This window comes from Culex pipiens, chromosome 3 (assembly GCF_016801865.2).
Source record: "Culex pipiens pallens isolate TS chromosome 3, TS_CPP_V2, whole genome shotgun sequence".
NCBI lineage: Eukaryota > Metazoa > Arthropoda > Insecta > Diptera > Culicidae > Culex > Culex pipiens.
The window spans coordinates 156,094,544-156,115,152 of record NC_068939.1 but is presented as its reverse complement, the minus strand read 5'-3'; the positions used below and the strand labels follow the sequence as shown (position 1 = coordinate 156,115,152).

Below are 20,609 nucleotides of genomic sequence, written 5' to 3'. Positions count from 1 at the left end.
GGGGAAAAAAGATCCCAAAATCCTCAAGAGTGCGCGTATCGGTTCGTGTCGTAAAAAATGTAGCTCCTCGATTCGCTTCCAGATTCGGTCAATGAAAAGTGGAAAATCTCGCAAAAATCGCCCGCAAAGTGTCGCCGTGTGCTCGCCGAGTGTCATTCTGGTGGAATTCAGCGCCTACCGGTCGGATTTGTTACGGTAAATTGGGTGGAAAAGTCGCGAGACAGTTTTTCATTTTGCTCGACTCCTCTTTGGCTGCTCTGCTCGCTGTTCACCTTCTTTTTTTTGGGGGAGAAGAGCACACCACCGATCGCACCAATACACACGCAGCAGCGGGAACAGCGCAGTGTTGATAGGATTAGGGGGAGGAGGAAGGTGGGTGGTGTATGTAAATGAGAGAGTTTGTGGCGATGCGTTTGTTTTTCATTTTTTTTTTTTGCGGTTTTCTCATCTCGAGTGGTTTTCGATAAGGTTTTGTTAATATTTTGAAAGATGACCATTGTACGCACGTTTTATGTTTCATTCAGCAAAAGACTTATGTTCATTGAGTGAAAGTAGAGCAGTATGCTGACTTTCCAATATCAATAAAGGTTATTTAGTTTAAAAAACTTAACACGGTGTTTGCTTAAACAATAAAAAGAAAGTATAGAATACTTCATATTAAACATGAATGTTCTAACTACATATTATAAACTTTCTAAGAAATTGTTTACATTGAAAAAAAAAAGATTTTTTTTTTATTAGGTCCTAGGCGAGGTCCTAAGGTATTTATCCCTATTTTGGGCCTAGTACCTATATTGAGCCTACCAAACTTAAATTGACGAAATTGTGCATTCCACCGTCAATTTGCAGGAAACTGCCACTTGGGAATGATACTTGCTGTCATTAGCTTCCGAACAATTATGTTACTTTCTTAATTTTGGAGACGATGGCTGTATTTACAGTCCATTTGACACTTCCACAAACTGTGACAGTGTGTGCGCGCCTTTTACATGTCAAAGTCCTTACTCGCGTAGTACGGGTTAATTAATTGGCTACGCAACAAGAATTTAATTATCTTTTTGCAATTCCGTCGTGAAACTACTTACTTTTCCTGTCATTCTTGAACGACGAAATAGCCTACTTTTCTGTACCAAAAATAACAGAATCGAATAGCAACACTTTTCAAAATAAATGCTGAAAAGTTCTACTTTTCAGCACTGAAATGGGTGCTGAAAAGTTGAACTTTTCAGTACTTGTTTCGAAAAGTAACACTTTTCAACATTTTTTTGATTTAAACGATTTATTGACAAAATACATGAAAATTCGACTTAAAATTTCACTCAATGGGTGATTTTCGAAATTGCAAAAAATGTTGTATGGAACTCGTTGCAAAACTTGATTTTTTAAGCACTCGTCGTATTTATCCAACTCGGTGAACCTCGTTGGATAAATGTACGACTCGTGCTGAAAAAATCCTCTTTTTGCAACTTGTTGCATAAAGGGAGCGTTCTTTTATTACGTAACGCGAAAAATCGGACTTATAGACCCCCTCCCCCCCCCTCGTAACAAAATTTCCATACAAATTTTAAAAATTTTGTATGGAGCGTAACACGGCCTCAGACCCCCCCTCCCCCCCTACTGCGTTACGTAATAAAAGAACGCTCCCAAACTACTATTACTGCCCTTGTTCGCATAAATGTCAGCAAGCAAGCTGAGAAAAACGGATTTGAAGTTTGTCCCGAGGTTTGTCCCACACATAAGTTTACGTGTTTAGTTTTCACGAAAAAACTGGATTTCCTTCTGATTTCTAGAACAAAGTACTGGATGTTATAGGCTTTTCTGAAAGATCACACGATTCTGAACAAAACTGCATCAAAAACTCAAAAACTATGAAAATGCATATGGGACATTTATGCGATCAGGGGCAGTTTAATGCGCATAAATTAATGAAATCAATTATGCTCATGCAATTTATGCACGTAATTTTATTATTACTGGTTAAATCAATCATTCTAATGTTGATTTGTGGCTTGTAACAGCACAACGAAGCTGAACTGCAACGTGCTTTGGAATTTCAACCAATCAGAAGGTGGGTCGAAAATAGGTACATTGAAGGTCGGATGCTAGGAGCAATAGACCCACAATAAGTTTTTATTGGCTTTTTGAAAAAAAAAACTATTGAAACAAACGGATCAGTTTAGGTTTTGTTAACTTTGCATAACATTTTTACAGGACCTAATACCAAAAGTAGGACACTAAATCAAGAGGCAGTGGAGACTCTGTCTTACTCTTTGCACTAACTGTTTTCTATTCAGAGTTATGACAATTTCCGTAAAAAAGTCGAAGCAAAAAATGTTCGCGTGTAGTGGACCCTTAAATGTATTCCGCTTATCCGATAGAAATTGACATAATGTTTACAATTGTTTATAGAACCTAAGGCTGGTACAAATTTTATTTAAAGTTTTTCTCTCAAAGTTGGCCCGAAAAATCAGAGGGCAAAACAATATTTTTTCAAAAAACTTAAAAATTTAAGCGAAAATTTAAGAATTTTAAGTGAAATCAGCTATATTTAATTTAAAATGCATTCCCCTGCGTTTAGAATCATTTTTAGCATGTTTGGGTTGATTTTAAAGTCTTTTGAAATTTTGAAAATTGTCGATGTCGATTATCGCAAAAAACTTTTTTCGCAAAAAATTTTGTTTACGTTAAATCATACATTTTTGGAAAACTAATATTGCAAAACAACTAAACTAGTGTAAAATGCGTTTTAAAACACTTCTTCCATGCTTATGTTGAAACTATGGCTTGTTATTTCAATATTTATATTTTTTCTATTTTTTGCTCTTTAGTTCAAAATTGTGTGCTCTTTTTTAGAAAAGCCTACAATATCCAGTACTTGGTTCTGGAAATCAGGAGGAAATATTTTTTTTTTCGCGAAAACTTAACACGTAGCCTTATGTGTGGGACAAACTTCTAATGCGTTTTTCTCAGCATGCTGTTTTTTGCATATGGGACATTTATGCGAACATGGTATTAAAAAAAATACCTTTTGGTAATTTTTAAAGCCATCAAACAGTAAAATTTTACTAAATTGGGGTCGCATAATTCGATTTTATGTAAAAAAAAAAAAAAACAGAAAATAAGAAATAGGATTTTTTTCTTGTTTCGATTTTATCCGAAGTCCCATACAAACCTTCGGAATATTGGGGCTTCGGATAATCGACCAACAAAATTTCCTAAGGTCCTATAAACAAATGTTAACATTGAGTGTATCCTTTCACACCTTATGTCAATGGCAATAGGAGTAAGCGGGATACACTAATTTTTTTTACATTTGTTTATTGGACCTAAATAAAAAATCCAGATTTATTAGGTCACTGCAAACAAGTTTTCCTTAAAAAAAAAATTATAAGTATGTAACAAATGAAGCATGAATTTACCACAGAAAAACTTGTTTATTTTTCGAATATGTGAAAAAAAATTAAAAAATGACAAAATTAATTCAAAAAAAAAATCATACATTTTTAAACTGGCTTATGTACTGACGTTGACATTGACATTCAAATACTGACAACGTGATAAATAAACATTTTTTTTTTTCATTTGAACGTTTAAATTTACAAAATTTATGGGGAATTTTGATAAAAACATATCTTCACTCCATTTCCTAGATATATGGTGTGTTTTAAGGAACTATTACACTACGGCAAAAAAACCCACACTTTTTGACAGTTTGCCAGTTTGCCTGGATTTGTTTGAACAAACGTCAGTCTGCATACATTTTGCCTTGTTTGCGAGTTTGGCAAACTATCAAACACGAAAAAGTGCGAGTTTGTTTGTTTGTTTAAGGAGCCATTACACTACCGCAAACAAAAAAACAAACTCGCACTTTTTCGTGTTTGACAGTTTGCCAAAACTCGCAAACAAGGCAAAAGGCTGACGTTTGTACAAACAAATCCAGGCAACCAAACAAAGCAGGCAAACTGTAAAAAAGTGCGAGTTTGTTTGTTTGTTTTCCGTAGTATAATAGCTTCTTTAATTTTAATTGATATTTGTGTTTTAAAATAAAAATAAAAATTTAGTTATTTAAGCCATCCCTTTTTCTTTTCAAATAAAGATTTTGTTAGATGTTGGAACCATACAATGTTGTGTAAATGAAATTTGTGATTTTGAGATGAGTTAAAATGGCAAAAACATGTTTATTTTTCGAAAAGATGAAAACATATTCAAATCGTGAAAAAGACAAAATTAACTAAAAATATCTGGAGTTTTTTTTTTTTTTTGAAAAGGTCCCGCAAGCTATTGTGTTTAATATGTCTAGGAACTGTAAAAAACTGTAGATATCTAGAGTTTTTTTTTTTGAATAGGTCCTATAAACATATGAAAGACAATAGTTTATTGGACCTTTTCAAAAAAAAACTCTGGATATCTCGGATTAGTTTTCAAAAAGATGTAAGAGCCAATGGTAAACAAAGCCTTTTTTGTATCGGTTGTCGACCTACTTCGAAAAACCAATTTCAAAAATGCTTAAGATAGTTCAGCTACGCGTTTTTTAAGTGCCCCAAACCAAAAATGAAATTTTGTTAGAATTTTGAGAAAAACGAATATTAGTGTCGGTGGCTCTTACGGCTTTTTGAAAACTCACCCGAGATACAATCTTTTCAATGATTGATGTTTCGAATATCAAAACGTTTTTCACGTCTCATTATCCGGGTAGACACCATGGCCGGGCGTCACACACGCACACCCCCATCACAACGCGAACTCTCGCAGTGAGCACACACAAAATAGGTCTACCCAACCAAAGTGCATCCGTGCAAACTTGTCGACCACAATAATAGATTGATTTTTGTTTACTGACCAGCCTGTAAATTAAACAAGAAACTTTTCTTCCAACTCATAGGCTCGGAGATCATTCGCTACTGCAAGTGAGGAGGACCATTTACGTGTGAGAAATTTGGACTTGTTCGTCGCGCTAGAAAGTTGCAAACATGCTGGCGACACACACATATTGGACGGTGCGACAACATCATCACCATCATCATCCCCAGCATTAGAAGCAGCAGTGCATAGAAGTGGCCCCCTCTCAAGTGCATCGTTCCATACGCGTGAAAACGGAAGGAACCACCTTCAACAGTGGTGAAGCAAAGCAAACAAAAAAAAAGTCCCGTGATCTGTGCAACTAACGTGAAGAAGCAAGAAAAAAAAAAAACTGTGCGTGTGTTGAGAGACACAGAAGCAAGAGAGAGAGAGGGACTGCCAATTCTGCGAGAAACGCGACTCGACATGAAAGAAGGGTGTTTGTTGTGAAGATGAGTCTGCAAATAAGACAGCAGCTTGTTGTACTATCCGGTGGTACGCAACAGTGAACTAAAAACCTTCGGGAGTGTGCCCCGTTTGTCTTTGGAGGTAAGCAATGTCTCCGACCAGGCTATTACCAGGCAGTGTCCGGCCAGCAAGTGTCGCTCTCGCGAAAACCAACAACAAGCACCGGCCGCCTTATCGATTTATGTTAGACGTCCTCTTTTTTTCTGCTGCTGCTGCTCACCCCTTTTCGCTCATCCCGTTTGGCCATATTTGTATGCCTGGAAGATGGCACAACCTGCTCGCTCTGTCTTGTTTTTGGCTCGTTAGCTAGTTTAAACGTCTAAAACGGAAAGCGATTAAAAAGAGGGAAAGAAAACTGCAATCGCGCATTAGTCGCTGAGTTAGTTTTTCAAGCTGTCTTCCCAGTTCTCCTTGTAAATCTCTTGGGTAGGGCGGAACCCAAAGTCGGTTCACAGCCTGTTGTTGTTGTTATTGTTGATGTCGCGTGAGTGCATCGGTTTTGCACCAGATTCTTAATTTAAGCCATGTGTTTTTTTTTGTCGATTTCTGTTCTCAAACAGATCGAAGAATCGAAGAATTCTGGTTCTTGAAGAATTCGATGGAGTTTGAACATGCAAACCATGCTATTTTTGAACGTGAACCATCTCTGACGCTTCTACTACACATTAACGGATGCACGCACGTAATTCTTGAACTTGATTTTGGATTTTCAATATTCATTAGCTATGCACTACGTATCAGCAATGTCAAGGATTAGTGGGGACTTGTTGGGCGTTGTTGAAAGACTGGTTGTGTGACTTGTATTCTTGCCTTCAGAAAAAAAAACATTGTTTTTACCATTTGGTGTCGATCCAAATTAATAAAAATAATCGCAAAATTAGTTAACCCGCACAAATTAATTTTCTCGGAATTTTGTTTACCTTGTTCAGGAGGCAATTTTTAACAAATTGTGTTCTTCGAAAAACTTTTCTCCAAAACAATTTTCTAGCTTTTCGCAAAAAAAATCGCGTATGTTTTTTTGTTTTTGATGAAACTTTGTCCATCGATTCCTGATGTCCAAATAAGCCAGGGTGGCCATGGCCACCTAGGCAAAGATCCGGAAAAGTCGGAAATTTTATTCCACCGAATAAAAACCGGAAACAAAAACTCGGGAAATCGACTAAAAAACGGCTTTCGATTGATTTCTGTCAAAAACAAAATAAATGGTTTATAAGATGACAGCTTTCAATATTTTCCGTAATTAATCAAAATCAAATTATTCGCTCTACAGCATTGCCTTGGCGTTCTCGATTGCGAGATTCCTACTCGAAACTACGTGTCCGAAGGCTTGAGATTGTTGAGGCAATTGCAAACCTCTTTTTACACCTTAGCTTCCATCCACCCCGGGATTCGAACTGATGACCTTTGAATTTTTAGTCCAACTGCCTACAAGCGATTCCACCGAGGCAGGACCCAGGGATACGACTCCTACATCTGTACTGAGCTAACGACCTAACTCCTAGGTTAGACTAACATATACTTCCCCATCCGGCGGAAGGCGTGATCAGACAAATCTCGTCTCGAAAAAACTGATGTTACTTCAGCAGGGAAACGTTAGCAAGGAAAATTTTAGTTCTCGTATTGGCCACCAGATGGCGTCATTGAAATCCAATTTCCCTGCTCACTTCACGTCGTCAGCAGGGAAAAAATTGTGAAGACAGCAGGGAAAGTGAAATTTCCCTGCTAACGTAAACAGGATTTTTTAAACTATAATTCGTATCGTAAATGCAATCATTTTATTTTTTTATTTTTTTAAGATAGATGTCCCAGAATATATTTTCAAGTGAAGTCTCAGACAAATCAAAAATGTTTTCCTTACTAACGTACTGAGTGAAGTGTTACTTCAGCAGGGAAAACGTAGGCAACGCCCCTGTTAAAAAAAAAATCTAGAATTGCAGTTGATATTTTTTTCCGACCTTATCTGGACACCTTAGGGAAGTCGAGCTATGGTAGTTTAACATTAACATGAATCATGTAAACATTAGTTAAGTAATAACATTGCCACTGAATCCGCATTGTAAATATTGGCTTGATACTCTTGAAGGCTGTTTCTCTCATGAACCAGGAAAAACCTTTTTTTCTGTTTTTGTAATTTCAAGAAAATATTAGTTTGTAAGCAATATATCTAATTGAAAAAAAAACATGAAAGCAACATAAATTTATCATGCCCCAATATGTTTTGAAAACATAATAAAAAATAGGCAGATTTTTTCCCTGCTGACTTCACTTTTTTTCACTGCTGACAACGTTGTGGGGGCGCGGCCTACGCTTTCCCTGCTGAAGTAACGCTTGGCCCAGTAAACTGTTACGTTAGCAGGGAAATCATTTTTTATTTGTTTGGGAGTTCAGTTTTAAAAAAATCAATTCTGGAACGCGTGAGCAGGGTGGTTTTGTCCGTGATTTCAGTTAAAAGAATCAATTACGAGACACAAATTTGACTCACGAAAAAAAAATCATGAATTTTTAAATAATTCAGATGGATGTCGCTAGGAGTTTTGGCCAAATGTTCCCTAGCTTTTGTAAAATTGCTCTAAAAAACGTTCTAATACCAAGCGATTAGTGGTAAAGAAATATTTTCAAGGAACTCCAAATATCTAAGAATTAGCCAATCAGCAAAGTGGCTGTGACATTGTTATTTCGGCAAATAAAATTAATTTTTTGCTCAGTAACTGTTGCGTTAGCAGGGAAAATATTCATCGGCATCGAGATGCTTTTATTGTGGCGCGGCTAAATTTTTGATTTTTTCCGAAAGTCAAATTTGTGTCTCATAATTGATTCTGAAATCCCAAACAAATAAAAAATGATTTCCCTGCTAACGTAACAGTTTACTGGGCCAAGCGTTACTTCAGCAGGGAAAGCGTAGGCCGCGCCCCCACAACGTTGTCAGCAGTGAAAAAAAGTGAAGTCAGCAGGGAAAAAATCTGCCTATTTTTTATTATGTTTTCAAAACATATTGGGGCATGATAAATTTATGTTGCTTTCATGTTTTTTTTCAATTAGATATATTGCTTACAAACTAATATTTTCTTGAAATTACAAAAACAGAAAAAAAAGTTTTTCCTGGTTCATGAGAGAAACAGCCTTCAAGAGTATCAAGCCAATATTTACAATGCGGATTCAGTGGCAATGTTATTACTTAACTAATGTTTACATGATTCATGTTAATGTTAAACTACCATAGCTCGACTTCCCTAAGGTGTCCAGATAAGGTCGGAAAAAAATATCAACTGCAATTCTAGATTTTTTTTTAACAGGGGCGTTGCCTACCCTGGGCCTTGTAAAGTCAAGGGGCATGATTTGAACCTAGTGCATTAGCTAAAATTTGGGTATCATTCTTTTTTATAAGCACTATGGACACCACTTCATGCTACGAGAACTCGCTTTGCCGCAGCCCCAGGGCTTAAGCGTTGACCGATAAGCTGTCTTCGTGAACTAGGTAGTTCTCCGATAGTGAAAATATCACAATTGCACAAGACACCGCTGCTTCTGTGACTTTTTCACTATCACAATGTGGGTTTTGGGTTGAGACTTCAGGATAGTACAATTGTGTTGTTGCTTAGCATTAGCATTTATCATAAATCTGTATCCTTTCCAATTCTATTTGAAGTTAAAGTTAGTTGCAATTGTTGAGCTAGAGTAATGCTGTAAATAAACTTTGATTGATGTAGAATACTAGGCATTCTTTTATGTCAAAATTTCCATAGAGTCTCGATCAATCAATAATGTAATGATATCGGACAAAATTCGTTGATCTGTTGAACTAACGGTTTTCGGATTATGGTTGTATCGACCATTGTTGCGAATCGAGGAACTACGGATCTTTTGACGTAAATGGTCATTTCTTTTTCAAATCGCTCTATCCAATTTGTATATCAGTTACTATTCATAAATTTTTATAGTTTTTGACAGTTATAGGAATGTTTAGCTTTGAACATTAAGTTTAGAGGATTTTAGATTAAAGTTTAGATTTTCAATTCAAGTTAGTTAGCAAACGAATATTTGGACTTATATGAATAATTGAACATTTTGGACTTATGAATAACACACAACTGTGCATTTATTCTAGAGTCAGATCCATACAGCGTCAGTGTTTATTTGGTCGAAGTGTACTAATTCATTGGCAGATCTGGTTCTAGTTGTAATGTACGACAAGACTACTGACGGACGTGACAGGACGAGGGCCCAGTTTAGAGGTTTCAACATCAACGATGTGCGGCTGGATCACCCTCCCAAAAAAAAAAAAAAAAAAAAAAAAAAAAAAAAAAAAAAAAAAAAAAAAAAAAAACAGGGGCGTTGCCTACGTTTTCCCTGCTGAAGTAACACTTCACTCAGTACGTTAGTAAGGAAAACATTTTTGATTTGTCTGAGACTTCACTTGAAAATATATTCTGGGACATCTATCTTAAAAAAATAAAAAAATAAAATGATTGCATTTACGATACGAATTATAGTTTAAAAAATCCTGTTTACGTTAGCAGGGAAATTTCACTTTCCCTGCTGTCTTCACAATTTTTTCCCTGCTGACGACGTGAAGTGAGCAGGGAAATTGGATTTCAATGACGCCATCTGGTGGCCAATACGAGAACTAAAATTTTCCTTGCTAACGTTTCCCTGCTGAAGTAACATCAGTTCGAAAAATGCCACCGGGACCGTCTGGGATCGAACCCAGGCCGACTGGGTAAGAGGCAATCACGCTTACCCCTACACCACGGGTCCCGGCGTAATTTGTATATTTGATATTTTATTTTTGAAGTTTTAAACCTTTTTTTTTTATCTCAATAAGCCTAATAAACAACTGAAAATTATTAAAAATGTGATGTAATTTCAATAAATCCATTTTTTTTGTTTGTGTTCTCTTTACCTAATGGAAGACAAATTGCTATGAAAATGTTGTTTTTTTATAAACAATTATTAAGGTGCGTCTGTGTTAGATTAAATTATAAACAATTAGGGGAAATTCTCGTATGTTTGGCAGGATAACCCAGTCACGACGTTCTAGCAGGATTCTAGCAGAATTCTTAGAGAGCTGGATATTCTTAGAGAATTCTAGCAGAAATGTTCCACCGTTCTAGCAGGATTCTGACAGAACCAGCTCTGCTAGAAAATTTCGTGACTGGGAAGCACTCGCTCCTAACTCCATCCAATTTGCTGATTTTCACTATGTGAACAAATTATTTTGCAAAACTTTTGATAGAAACATTCTTGCTCACTTTTTGTTGAACCATTTATCACTCGATTTCAGTTGAAAACGCTTTTAATGAACTGTAATTGAATGTCAAAGTGCTGATATGGCAACATTAGAGGCACGCTGGAATTAGATGCTGTTCCCCTATAAAGGTTAAAACAAATTTTATTTAAACAAAACCAAAGCTGAATTGATGTCCACTGCAAAAAAAATAGCAGATATATTGTTTGAAAATTAATTTGATTTGAGTCTATTTCTGGCGCAACACTTGAAAAGGGCGCATAAGTATTTTGACAGCTGAAGCGGTTTTGCAAATTCCGAGACAACAGGTAACTATTTAATTTAATACCTGCAATGTTGAAAGGTGGCTGGTGGCTTCCAGCTATTATTTAACACTTTGAAATTTGTGAAAAAGTTTCCTGTTGTTTCGAAATTTGCTAAATAGCTTCAGCTGTCAAAATGCTTATCCACCCTTTTCTCGTGTTGCTCCAGATTTGCTTACTTTTAAAATGTCTAAAAAAAAATTGGCAATCAAGATATTTTGAAATAGTTTTTTAGGAATCTTTCAACAATAAAATTTAAATTAGATGTTAAAAAAATAAAACCGTACATAAAATTTTCTTGTGTTTCTTTTTTGAAACCGTTTTTAATTTTATAATTAATAAGAAAATTTGTTGAAAAAAAGTCATTTTCTATACAATAAATCACTTTTAGGTGTATTGTTGATTTTATTAGGGGAACTTTAACCCTATTGGTCATTTGCTCCCGTCCACCTAAAAGTGATTGCATGGAAACAAAAACCGAGTTCTCGTTGGCAAACTGAAAATTAAGCTAACAACAAATTAAGAAAATTAAGCTAACAACAAGCTAAAAAACTTTATTTAGAAATTTGCTAAATATTAAAACAAGTTGGCGAATGGTCTAGGGTTCGATTCACAACATCTGCGTCCAACTAGAAAGCTCTGGACTCATTAAATATGAATAATGAAAAAACATGAAGCTCACGGCGGGGTTCGATCCCCTGTCCTTTGGATTGGCAAGCAAAATGCTTTCCACTTTACCGTGGAACTTTGGTAGCTACAAATTAGGTACCTTAAATAGGAACTGGTTCTATTCCCAAATATAGGCAACTTGGACTTAGACAATCATCACATCACATGGCGAAATCCAGTCTGCAATCCGCTTAAATCACCGTCTCCTATAGTAATGCGAAGTACTTACGATTATTGGAAAGCTATCTTATATAGATACGAAACACAATAGCTTATGGGGGGTTGTGGTTGGTCCCTATAGGACCTTTAAAAAAAACTCTGGATTTGGTCTCGTGAGAAAACCGAACAAAAATGGAATTCGAAATCTGGTTGTGTTCACTCTAACCTAGCGATTCTCAACCTTCTTCTAGCCTGCCATGGTAATCAAGTAGGCCCGGTACCCCCCTTGAGAATCGCTGCTCTAACCTCTAACCTAATTAAAAATTGTAATTGTGACCATTGAGTCCTTTTCATTACCATTATTATAGAATTACAAATGGCCGTAGGTCATAGTACTCGACTAATTTAAACATTTCGTTTCTTTTTTTTTTTTTTTTCTTTAGCCAAAACCAGTCCCACACATAAATCACCCATTTCGCAAATCGGCCAGTCAGGCCCGCCCTCCCCGCTGAGATCGCCGCCGACCATGTCGATCAAGGTGTGCCTCGAGATCGGGCACGTGGCCGCACTGAAGGCGCGCGCCACCCCCGAGGGCTACACCCACGACTGGGAGCTGTTTGTGCGCGGCCCGGACGGCACCGACATCAGCCACTTTGTCGACAAGGTGGTGTTCAACCTGCATGAGTCCTTTCCGAAGCCGAAGCGGGGTGAGATTTTGAGGAGGGGGTTTATTTTTGTTGGTTGGAATTTTATTGAATGACATTTTTTCGTTCTTGTTTTTAGTGGTGAAGGAGCCGCCGTACGCCGTGAAGGAGGCCGGTTACGCCGGGTTTATTCTGCCGGTGGAGGTGTATTTTAAAAATAAGGGTGACGAGCCAAAGAAGAGGGCATTTACGTACGATCTGGATCTGCAGGAGCGCAAGGTGCAGCGGGAAGAGCTGGCGTTTCCTAATCCGTCGGATGATTTTAAGCGGAAGCTGTTAAAGGGAGGTGGAACGCTTTCGGGAAGTGGCGGGATGTCGTCCGACTATAAGGCGCGTCATAGTAGTGGTGGTGGTGGAGGCGGAGTTAGTGGGGACAAGTCGCAGGATAAAAAGTATAAGAAGAGTTCGGGGGAAGCTGACTCGAAGGTGCAGAACACGTTTGCAAATTTGTTTGGGACGCCAATCACCAAAGGAGCTAGCAAGGTATCGCCGGATCCGAAGCAGAGCTCGTCGGGGTCCTCGAGTAAGACGTCGCCGAATACTGGAGTTGGGGGTGGTATTAGTGGAAGTAGTGTTGGTAGCAAGAGTCAACAAATGAACCCGAAAAGTGACAGGTCTAGCTCGAGTACATCCTCAAAAGATAAGAGCGAGAAGGAGAAATCTTCCAAGCATAAGCACTCGAGCCCAAATAAGGAAAAAGAATCTAAAAAGTCATCAACCGGTGAAGAGAAGCACAGTAAGGAGCGAAAGGACAAAACTCATTCCAAAGAGCGTGATAAAACTAAGGAAAAGAGTTCAAGTTCGTCATCTGCGTCTTTCTCGAAACGACCTGCTAGTCCAAAGCGAAACAGCACCACTATCCAGCCACCTCCAGCAATGAGCAATAGTCCGTCGACTAAACGCAATCCATCGCCGATGGCTCCAGCTCCGGCTGCGGTTCCAGCTCCTCCTACTTCAGCGAGTAGCAGCGGTTCTAAACCGGAAGAAGCCAAGTCTTCCACCAAACATGGTGGAGAAAAGGAAAAAAAGAAGGATAAAAAAGATAAGAAAAGCTACGACAAGGATCGTAGCGAAAAGAAGGACCGCGAGCTGAAAAAGGACAAGGAATCCCATGACAACAAGCCGGAGCTAAACCCGGGCGACAAACCCAAATCGGATCTGATCAAACCGAGCCGGCTGGACGGGGTGAAGCTGGATTCGAAGCTGTACTCGAAGGAAAAGAAAATCTCGGACGAATCGAGCAAGGTTGAAGCGCCGGTGGTGCAGCCGTCGCCACCGGTGCCGGGACCGGTGGAACCACCCAAGCGAATTGACAAACCAGACTCGAAGGAGAAAGATAAAGAAGAGCGCAAGCATAAGCACAAGAAAAAGGACAAATCCAAAGACAAGGAAAAGGATCGGTCTTCTGGTAGCAAAGACAAGAAGGAGAAAAAAGAAAAGGACAAATCTTCCAGTAGCAAGGCAAACTTTGCCCCTCCTCCGGTACGGGAACCGGAGGTCGTCTCGCCCGTCAAACCAGCCAAATTACCGGACCCGGTCAAGGTGCACCCTCCGGTGGAGGCTCAACCCGCGACGACGGCACCACCTTTACAAACCATGATCAAGCAGCTGAACGAAAACAACAGCAGTGACTCCGAGGCGGACAGTCCACCGTCGTTGATCAACGACAAGGACTCGGAAAATTCCAACAGCAGCATATCGGATCTGCTGTCGGGCAGGCCACCCTCGGCCGCCAGGCAACCGGAGCGGCAAGCCGTCCCCACTCCCCCAACGGTGGTGGTCGAATCGCCCAAGCCCGAAAAAAGTCACCACAAAAGCAAGAAGGACAAGGTGAAAAGCAATTCCTCCGACAGCACCAAGGACGAAACCAAAAAGCGAAAGCGAAAGAACAAGGAAGCCACCGACGCGGACAAGGAAAAGGACAAGAAAGCCCCCCCGGTCGTCAACCCATCGACAGCCGAGCGAAGTCCTTCCCCGCCGACGCCGCCTCCCCCCACGCTCATGGAACCACCCACCAAGATTCCCAAGCGTGAAGATCCGTTCACCAAACGCGAAGAGTCCCCAGCGCCACCCAACAACAACAACAACACCAGCACCACCACTTCCAAGCTGCTCTCCCCAGAAGACTCCGGCTCCTCGTCGGCGTACTACAACAACAACAACACCGCGTCCTCGATGGCCTCCCCCGCCCTTCCCCCGCCACCCGCACCAGCGGTGCCCGGCTCGGCGGCCGCCACCATGACGAACCTGTCCGGCGATTACATGTCCGAGCTGAAGGACCTGCAGCACAAGATCATGACCCTGCAGGACAACAACGAGCTGCAGCGGGTAGTGGAGATGATCGCGGCGACCGGCTGTTACGAGATTACGAGCGCCACGTTCGACTTTGACCTGTGCGCCCTCGATCGGCACACGGTCCAGCGGCTACAGGAGTTCTTCGCCACGTCCTGCTCGTCCTGACAGTAAGGTACGCGGGCGTCGTCGTCGTCGTGGTCGCCGCACACAGCAACTGTGAGTTCCTTTTCGGTTCCCTCCTTCCTTTTTTTTATTATTGGTTTTCAACTTGTTTCGTGTATTTATAACATTTTAATTTATCGCGAGGGCGTCCGCGCTGTCCGGGACGCAAAGAATGATCATGATACAGGTGTGTAGTGGCGCGCCCGCGCTGCAATACGATGAATGTACAAAGTAACGTAACCCCCCGCGGTAATTGTGGTCGCGGCGGGGGTTGGCAAAATTGTAAATAGTGTATAACATTAGTGTTTAGGGTGCTCGCACCCCCCTCCCTCCCTCCCCCTAAGATAGCCTATCGTGCGCAGACAAAACCACATTAATGGAAGGGAATGTGGACAGAAATGTGGAAGAAACCAAGGCAAAGAAATTCGTAAACGGATGGCATTATTAGTTGTTAGTTTAGTGAGATTGGTTAGTTCTGGAAGGTTTACTTACAATGCTTGCGCGGGGTAGAGGAAAAGCATTCTTGGTTTTAGTTGAGGAATTTGCAGAAACAAAAGTTTACCCCGTTTTTACCCCGAATTATGGTTAAAAATGTTTTAGACTCTCAATAAATTTCGTATTTTTTAAAAGAACTTTTTTCTGTATGTGCATCGAGATTTTTTTGTTTTAACCTGTGCAAAATGTTTACTTCACTAATAAATCTTTCAATCAATTACATATACTCCATTCGTAATATCCTTTCGGACCAAGGTTGTTAACGATAAATTATCGAGGTTCGATCACGATAATCTATCGTTATCTATACTTCGATAATTCTATAGGCGATAATCTCATCGACGATAACCGACGATAACTTTCTTTTTTATATATTTGTGAAATTGACCAGTCCAATCTGTTAAAATTTTAAAGCTTTCACTTAGAATATAATGTCAAAATACCGTATTTAATTTTAAAAAACTCAGTCTCTAATAAATTTAAAATGCATTTAAAATTTCACGCCGTTTGATACCCATATGTACCGTATCTTTTGAAAAATAATGAAGCGAAAATTCATAGAAAATTTCGCATTGTTTGATATCAATGTTGCGAATTAAAAAAAATTGAGTATTTGCGCCGAAAATACGATAATTAATGAAAGTTTGAGTTTATTTTACAAAAAATAAAAATAAAGTGATAATACTCGTTTTGCGAATTACGAAAATTTGAGTATTTTCGAATAAAATACGGTCTGTTATGAAAATTTTAATATTTTACAAAAAAAAACTATAGTTAAGTTAAGATACATAGCTAATTTCGCTTCGATTGATACCCATTTTGCTAATTATGAAAATTTGAGTACTCTCGAAAAATACTGTATTTTGTTGTCACAAAATTAATTTTTTTTACAAGAAAAAAAACTCCAATAAAAGTGATCTCGCTTCGTTTGATACCCATATTGCAAATTATTAAAATTTGAGTGATTTCGAAAAAAACGGTATTTTTACAAAAAAAAAAGAACAGAAACTAATAAAAGTAAAAAGCATACACAATTTCACTTCGCTTGATACTCATATTGCAAATTATGAAACTTTGAGTACTTTCGAAAAAAATCGCGTTTCTGTGAAAATTTTAATATTTTACAAGAAAAAAAACTCTAATAAAAGTAAAAAAGCATACATAATCTTGCTTCGTTTGATACCCATATTGCAAATTATTAAAATTTGAGTTCATTCGAAAAAATACGGTATATTGTGCAAATTTTAGTATTTTACAAGAAAAAAAAACTGATAAAAGTGAAAAAGCATACATAATCTCACTTCGTTTGATACTCATATTGCAAATTATTAAAATTTGAGTAATTTAAAAAATACGGTATTTTGTTTAAGTAAATTTTTTTACAAAAAAAAACAGAAACTAATAAAAATGAAAAAGCATACACAATTTCACATAACATACATAATTTCAAAAAAAAAACCGTGGTAAAAAGGAAAAAGCATACATAACCTCGCTTCGTTTGATACTCATATTGCAAATTATTAAAATTTGAGTAATTTCGAAAGAAATACGGTATTTGGTGAATTTTTTTATATTTTACAAGAAAATAAACTCTAATAAAAGTGAAAAAGCATACAGAATTGGGCTTCATTTGATACCTATATTGCAAATTATGAAAATTTGAGTACTTCTGAAAAAATACGGTATTTTGTTTAAAAAATAATAGTTTACAAGAAAAATACTCTAATAAAAGTGAAAAAGCATACAAAATTTTGCGTCGTTTGATACCCATGCAATTTACGAAAATTTGAGTTCTTTAGAAAAAATACGGTATTTTGTGAAAATCTAAGTATTTTACAAAAAAAAAAAACGAATAAAAGTGAAAAAGCACACAAAATGTTGCCATATTGCAAATTAATAAAATTTTAGTACTTTTGTAAAAAATACGGTATTTTGTGAATATTTGAGTATTTTACCAAAAAAAAATCTCTTGTAGAGTGAAAATGCATACAAAATTTCGCCTCGTTTGATACTTATATCACAGACAAACAGACGGGACACTCGAGTTCGTAACCATCGTCCTTCAATAACCGAGCCAAAACGGTTATTTCAAATGCAATTTAGCTTCGGCATCCACTCACCCGGCGCTGATGGCGCTGCTGTCGTGACAGCTCGCCCGTCTTTCCTCAGTGTGTGTAATGTGTTTTTGTTGTTGTAAAGTTGAGCATGAGCACGTGGCATCAAATAAAAACAAAACAAAATATGATAGAATTCAGGAATTCTAACGGTGATCCACAATCCAGGCTTTGCGGGACAAGATTGGGGCAGTTTCGACCAGGGTCAGATAAGCGGCTGACTAGCGAGGACATACCCTTTGCCTCACTATTAACCCGGTAGCCCGGTAGGCCTACTCAACTGCCTGTCGATATCGAGGCTGCTGCTGAGGCGCCCGCTACTGCAGAGGAAGCCGGACCCTGTGGTAAAGTCATCTCTTTCGGAGCAACCTGCTTATCCTTCGTGAACTGATGCTCAGATTGCAGATTGCTGTTGCGTCGATCTATTTTGCGGCAGCGTTTTTTTGGAATCTTTGCAACTTTTTTCATCTCATTTTGCTGTTTAACGCAACTTAACTGCGCCGTGGACACGTTTCCCGCGGATGTTTCGAAACGAAACGCGGATGTTTTTGAGAGCAACGGGGAGGACCAGTGGTTTGGTCTCTGTCGTTGTGGTTGTGGTGCGTCGTTGCTGATGCTGCCGCATGGTTTGGCCGTCATCTTCGGCCGTCGGTGTTAATTTTTATTTTTATTTCATCGAGTACCTACTGACGATAAGCAACAACAACATTATTTAAATCAGCTGTTGATGTTTACAATCGTTAAGGCTTGATTGTCTCACGCATACACTGACATGACACATGACAGTAAGGGGTTTGTATTGGTATGTTTGGGCTGCGCTTCGGCATAAGCTCACCAGGTAGCGCTGGCGTCGCCGTGATTTGGTGGTTTGATGAAGGACGATGAATTTCAAAAATTATTTGTATGGAGAGTCACGTCTGTTTGTCTGTGCTTATATTGTGAATTATGAAAATTTTAGTACTTTTTGAAAAATACTGTATTTTGTGAAAATTTTAGTATTTTACAAAAAAAAAGTCGTTATCGTTAGACGCTGATATTATCGACGCTAATGTTATCGATTAACAACCTTGTTCCGGAAAACCATTTTTTTGTCATTTTAATTGTATCCTTTTTTTTACTTTTTTAGTTCTTTTCCATGCAAACAATTTCTTTTCCAGATGAAAAATGTTACTGCACATTCTCAATTCATAATGAAGAATAAACTAGAAGATCTTCAAAATAACGCGCATTTAAACATTTTCCGAAAAATCTATTGAGTAAAAATGTTTTTTTTTCTTGAGTCTGTATGTGAGCGTTCTTATATGACGTAACGCAATTTCGACGCCCCCTTCGTTACTTGTTACGTTACGTTATAAAAGAACACTCCCCATGAAAAATAAATTAAAAATGCCCGTGATTTTGGTAACCTTCTAGTGTGTGTTTCCCATTAATCGAGAATGTGCAGAAATGTTGTTGGTCGGTGTGATTGGTTCGTCCATAAAAGGTCTCATATAAAGTCTATAAAGTTGACACCTGGCCATACAAGAAAAAAGAGTCTTAAAAGATCGAAAATCGGTATCTTTACCAAAGCTAGGAAACTGTGCCACATTTGACAGTGTTCATAATCGAAAACGATATTTTAACGCTCACACAGTGCGCCTGTCATCATAGTGGTTTCCAGAGGCGACCGTCAGAGAACGCACACGAAGTTGAAACAAACGAAACCGAGCTCGGCACTCACTCTTTCTTGCTTTATCAACCTCTCTCGTTTTGGCTCGTGCAGGGCTGCATGGTGACAGCAAACATTTGAATGCAGTCTTGAGAAAGGTGTTCGGTGTGTCGGTAGAATGTCAAACGATCGTTCTCCGAGCGAATTCGTTTGTGTTCAAGCATTGCAAAGTCAGATTCAATGAAAATGTGAATTAATTGGCCGGTATTTAATTTTGAATAGAGACATGTATGGACGAACCAATGATGCAAAATTACTTCTTTGGTCATATGGAAAGTCCCCACAAAGTTTGAGATTTGAGTTAAATTAAAAGTACTAAACTAAATTGATGGCCAAAACTGTGGCGAATTACTTTTTTTTAATTATTCCACCTTCCAGCATCACGCCCAAGCGAACTGATTTGTAAATAGCACACAAAAAACTAAAATAATGAGGTCGCAACTAAATTGAAACTCGCAGGAGCAAAACTGTAAACCGTACCCAATCCAATCAGCATCCCAAACCAGCAACTCTGTTTCTTTAGTCAGCCTTCGATTGGCCCTTCCTCACAGATTGTAAACCAATCCAGTCGTCGTTATATTTCTAAGATTGTGCAAACAAACAAAAAACAACAGAAACATTAATCAGCGCCACGCAATATTTGTATATTTGTTGGTTACTATATTATATATGGTATAAATATATATTTAATTTAACAGATAAAAAAACACAAACATAACAAACGACATTGTTATTTATAGAAGAAAAAATACACATACACAGGCATAACTATCGCAACAACAAAAAACAATTAAACAAAACAATTTAAACTTATTTCTTGCGAAAACAAAATTCCGACAAAACTTCTCCAAAATTCAAATTGACATGATTTTTATTGGTTTTCCACTCTAAAACTTTGAGAGAAAGAGAACAAAAAGCAAGCAAGATACCAATCGTTGTGTGTGTATGTACCTTAAATAAGTGCGTGTGCGTGATGTGTATGTGTACCACCAGCAACAGCAACAAAACATTTAAAAACAAGTCATATTAACCAGGATACCCGGAGCGCAAACCCCAGTAACCGCGCAGTCACAGAATGGCCAAGTATTTACAGGACGCATCCGTCGCGTGTGGAGACTCGAATGAGCGAGATTTTTTAGTTTGTTTAAATTTAAAATTTGATTTCGTCACTGTTGAGAAAAGATATTTGCTGTCGCTCCGAGAAAATTAAAGGCAAAAACAAACGCCGCGCAAACACTGAAATTATGGAAATTGTACATTTTTAACTCCCCCTTTCGTGGATTTATATAAATACTTGAGTTTTTGTCAGGAATTCGTTTAGGCATTTAGGCGAGTAATTCTTCGTTGTGAAGATCAAAACGTGCAGAGCTAATAAAATTCAGAAAATAATCACCTTAAATTCAAATGTTAATTTTGTTTACCTTGAACATACCGAAACAATCCTTTACT

The 20,609-nt window shown here is 38.2% G+C and overlaps 1 protein-coding gene across 2 annotated transcripts; it reads left to right on the top strand.

Annotated features, from left to right (window-relative positions):
* The first annotated feature begins 5 nt into the window (after nt 1-5).
* On the top strand, nt 6-20,559 carry LOC120414359 (protein AF-9). 2 transcript variants are annotated; one of them, XM_039575523.2, is made up of 4 exons: nt 6-195; nt 4,883-5,388; nt 12,126-12,389; nt 12,466-20,559. In XM_039575523.2, the coding sequence occupies exons 3-4, from the start codon at nt 12,209-12,211 to the stop codon at nt 14,844-14,846; spliced, it is 2,562 nt and encodes an 853-aa protein (XP_039431457.1). In that variant the 5' UTR covers nt 6-195; nt 4,883-5,388; nt 12,126-12,208; the 3' UTR covers nt 14,847-20,559. The 2 variants fall into 2 exon arrangements, with proteins under 2 accessions (XP_039431457.1, XP_039431465.1); XM_039575531.2 differs by lacking the exon at nt 4,883-5,388.
* Nucleotides 20,560-20,609: the final 50 nt, after the last annotated feature.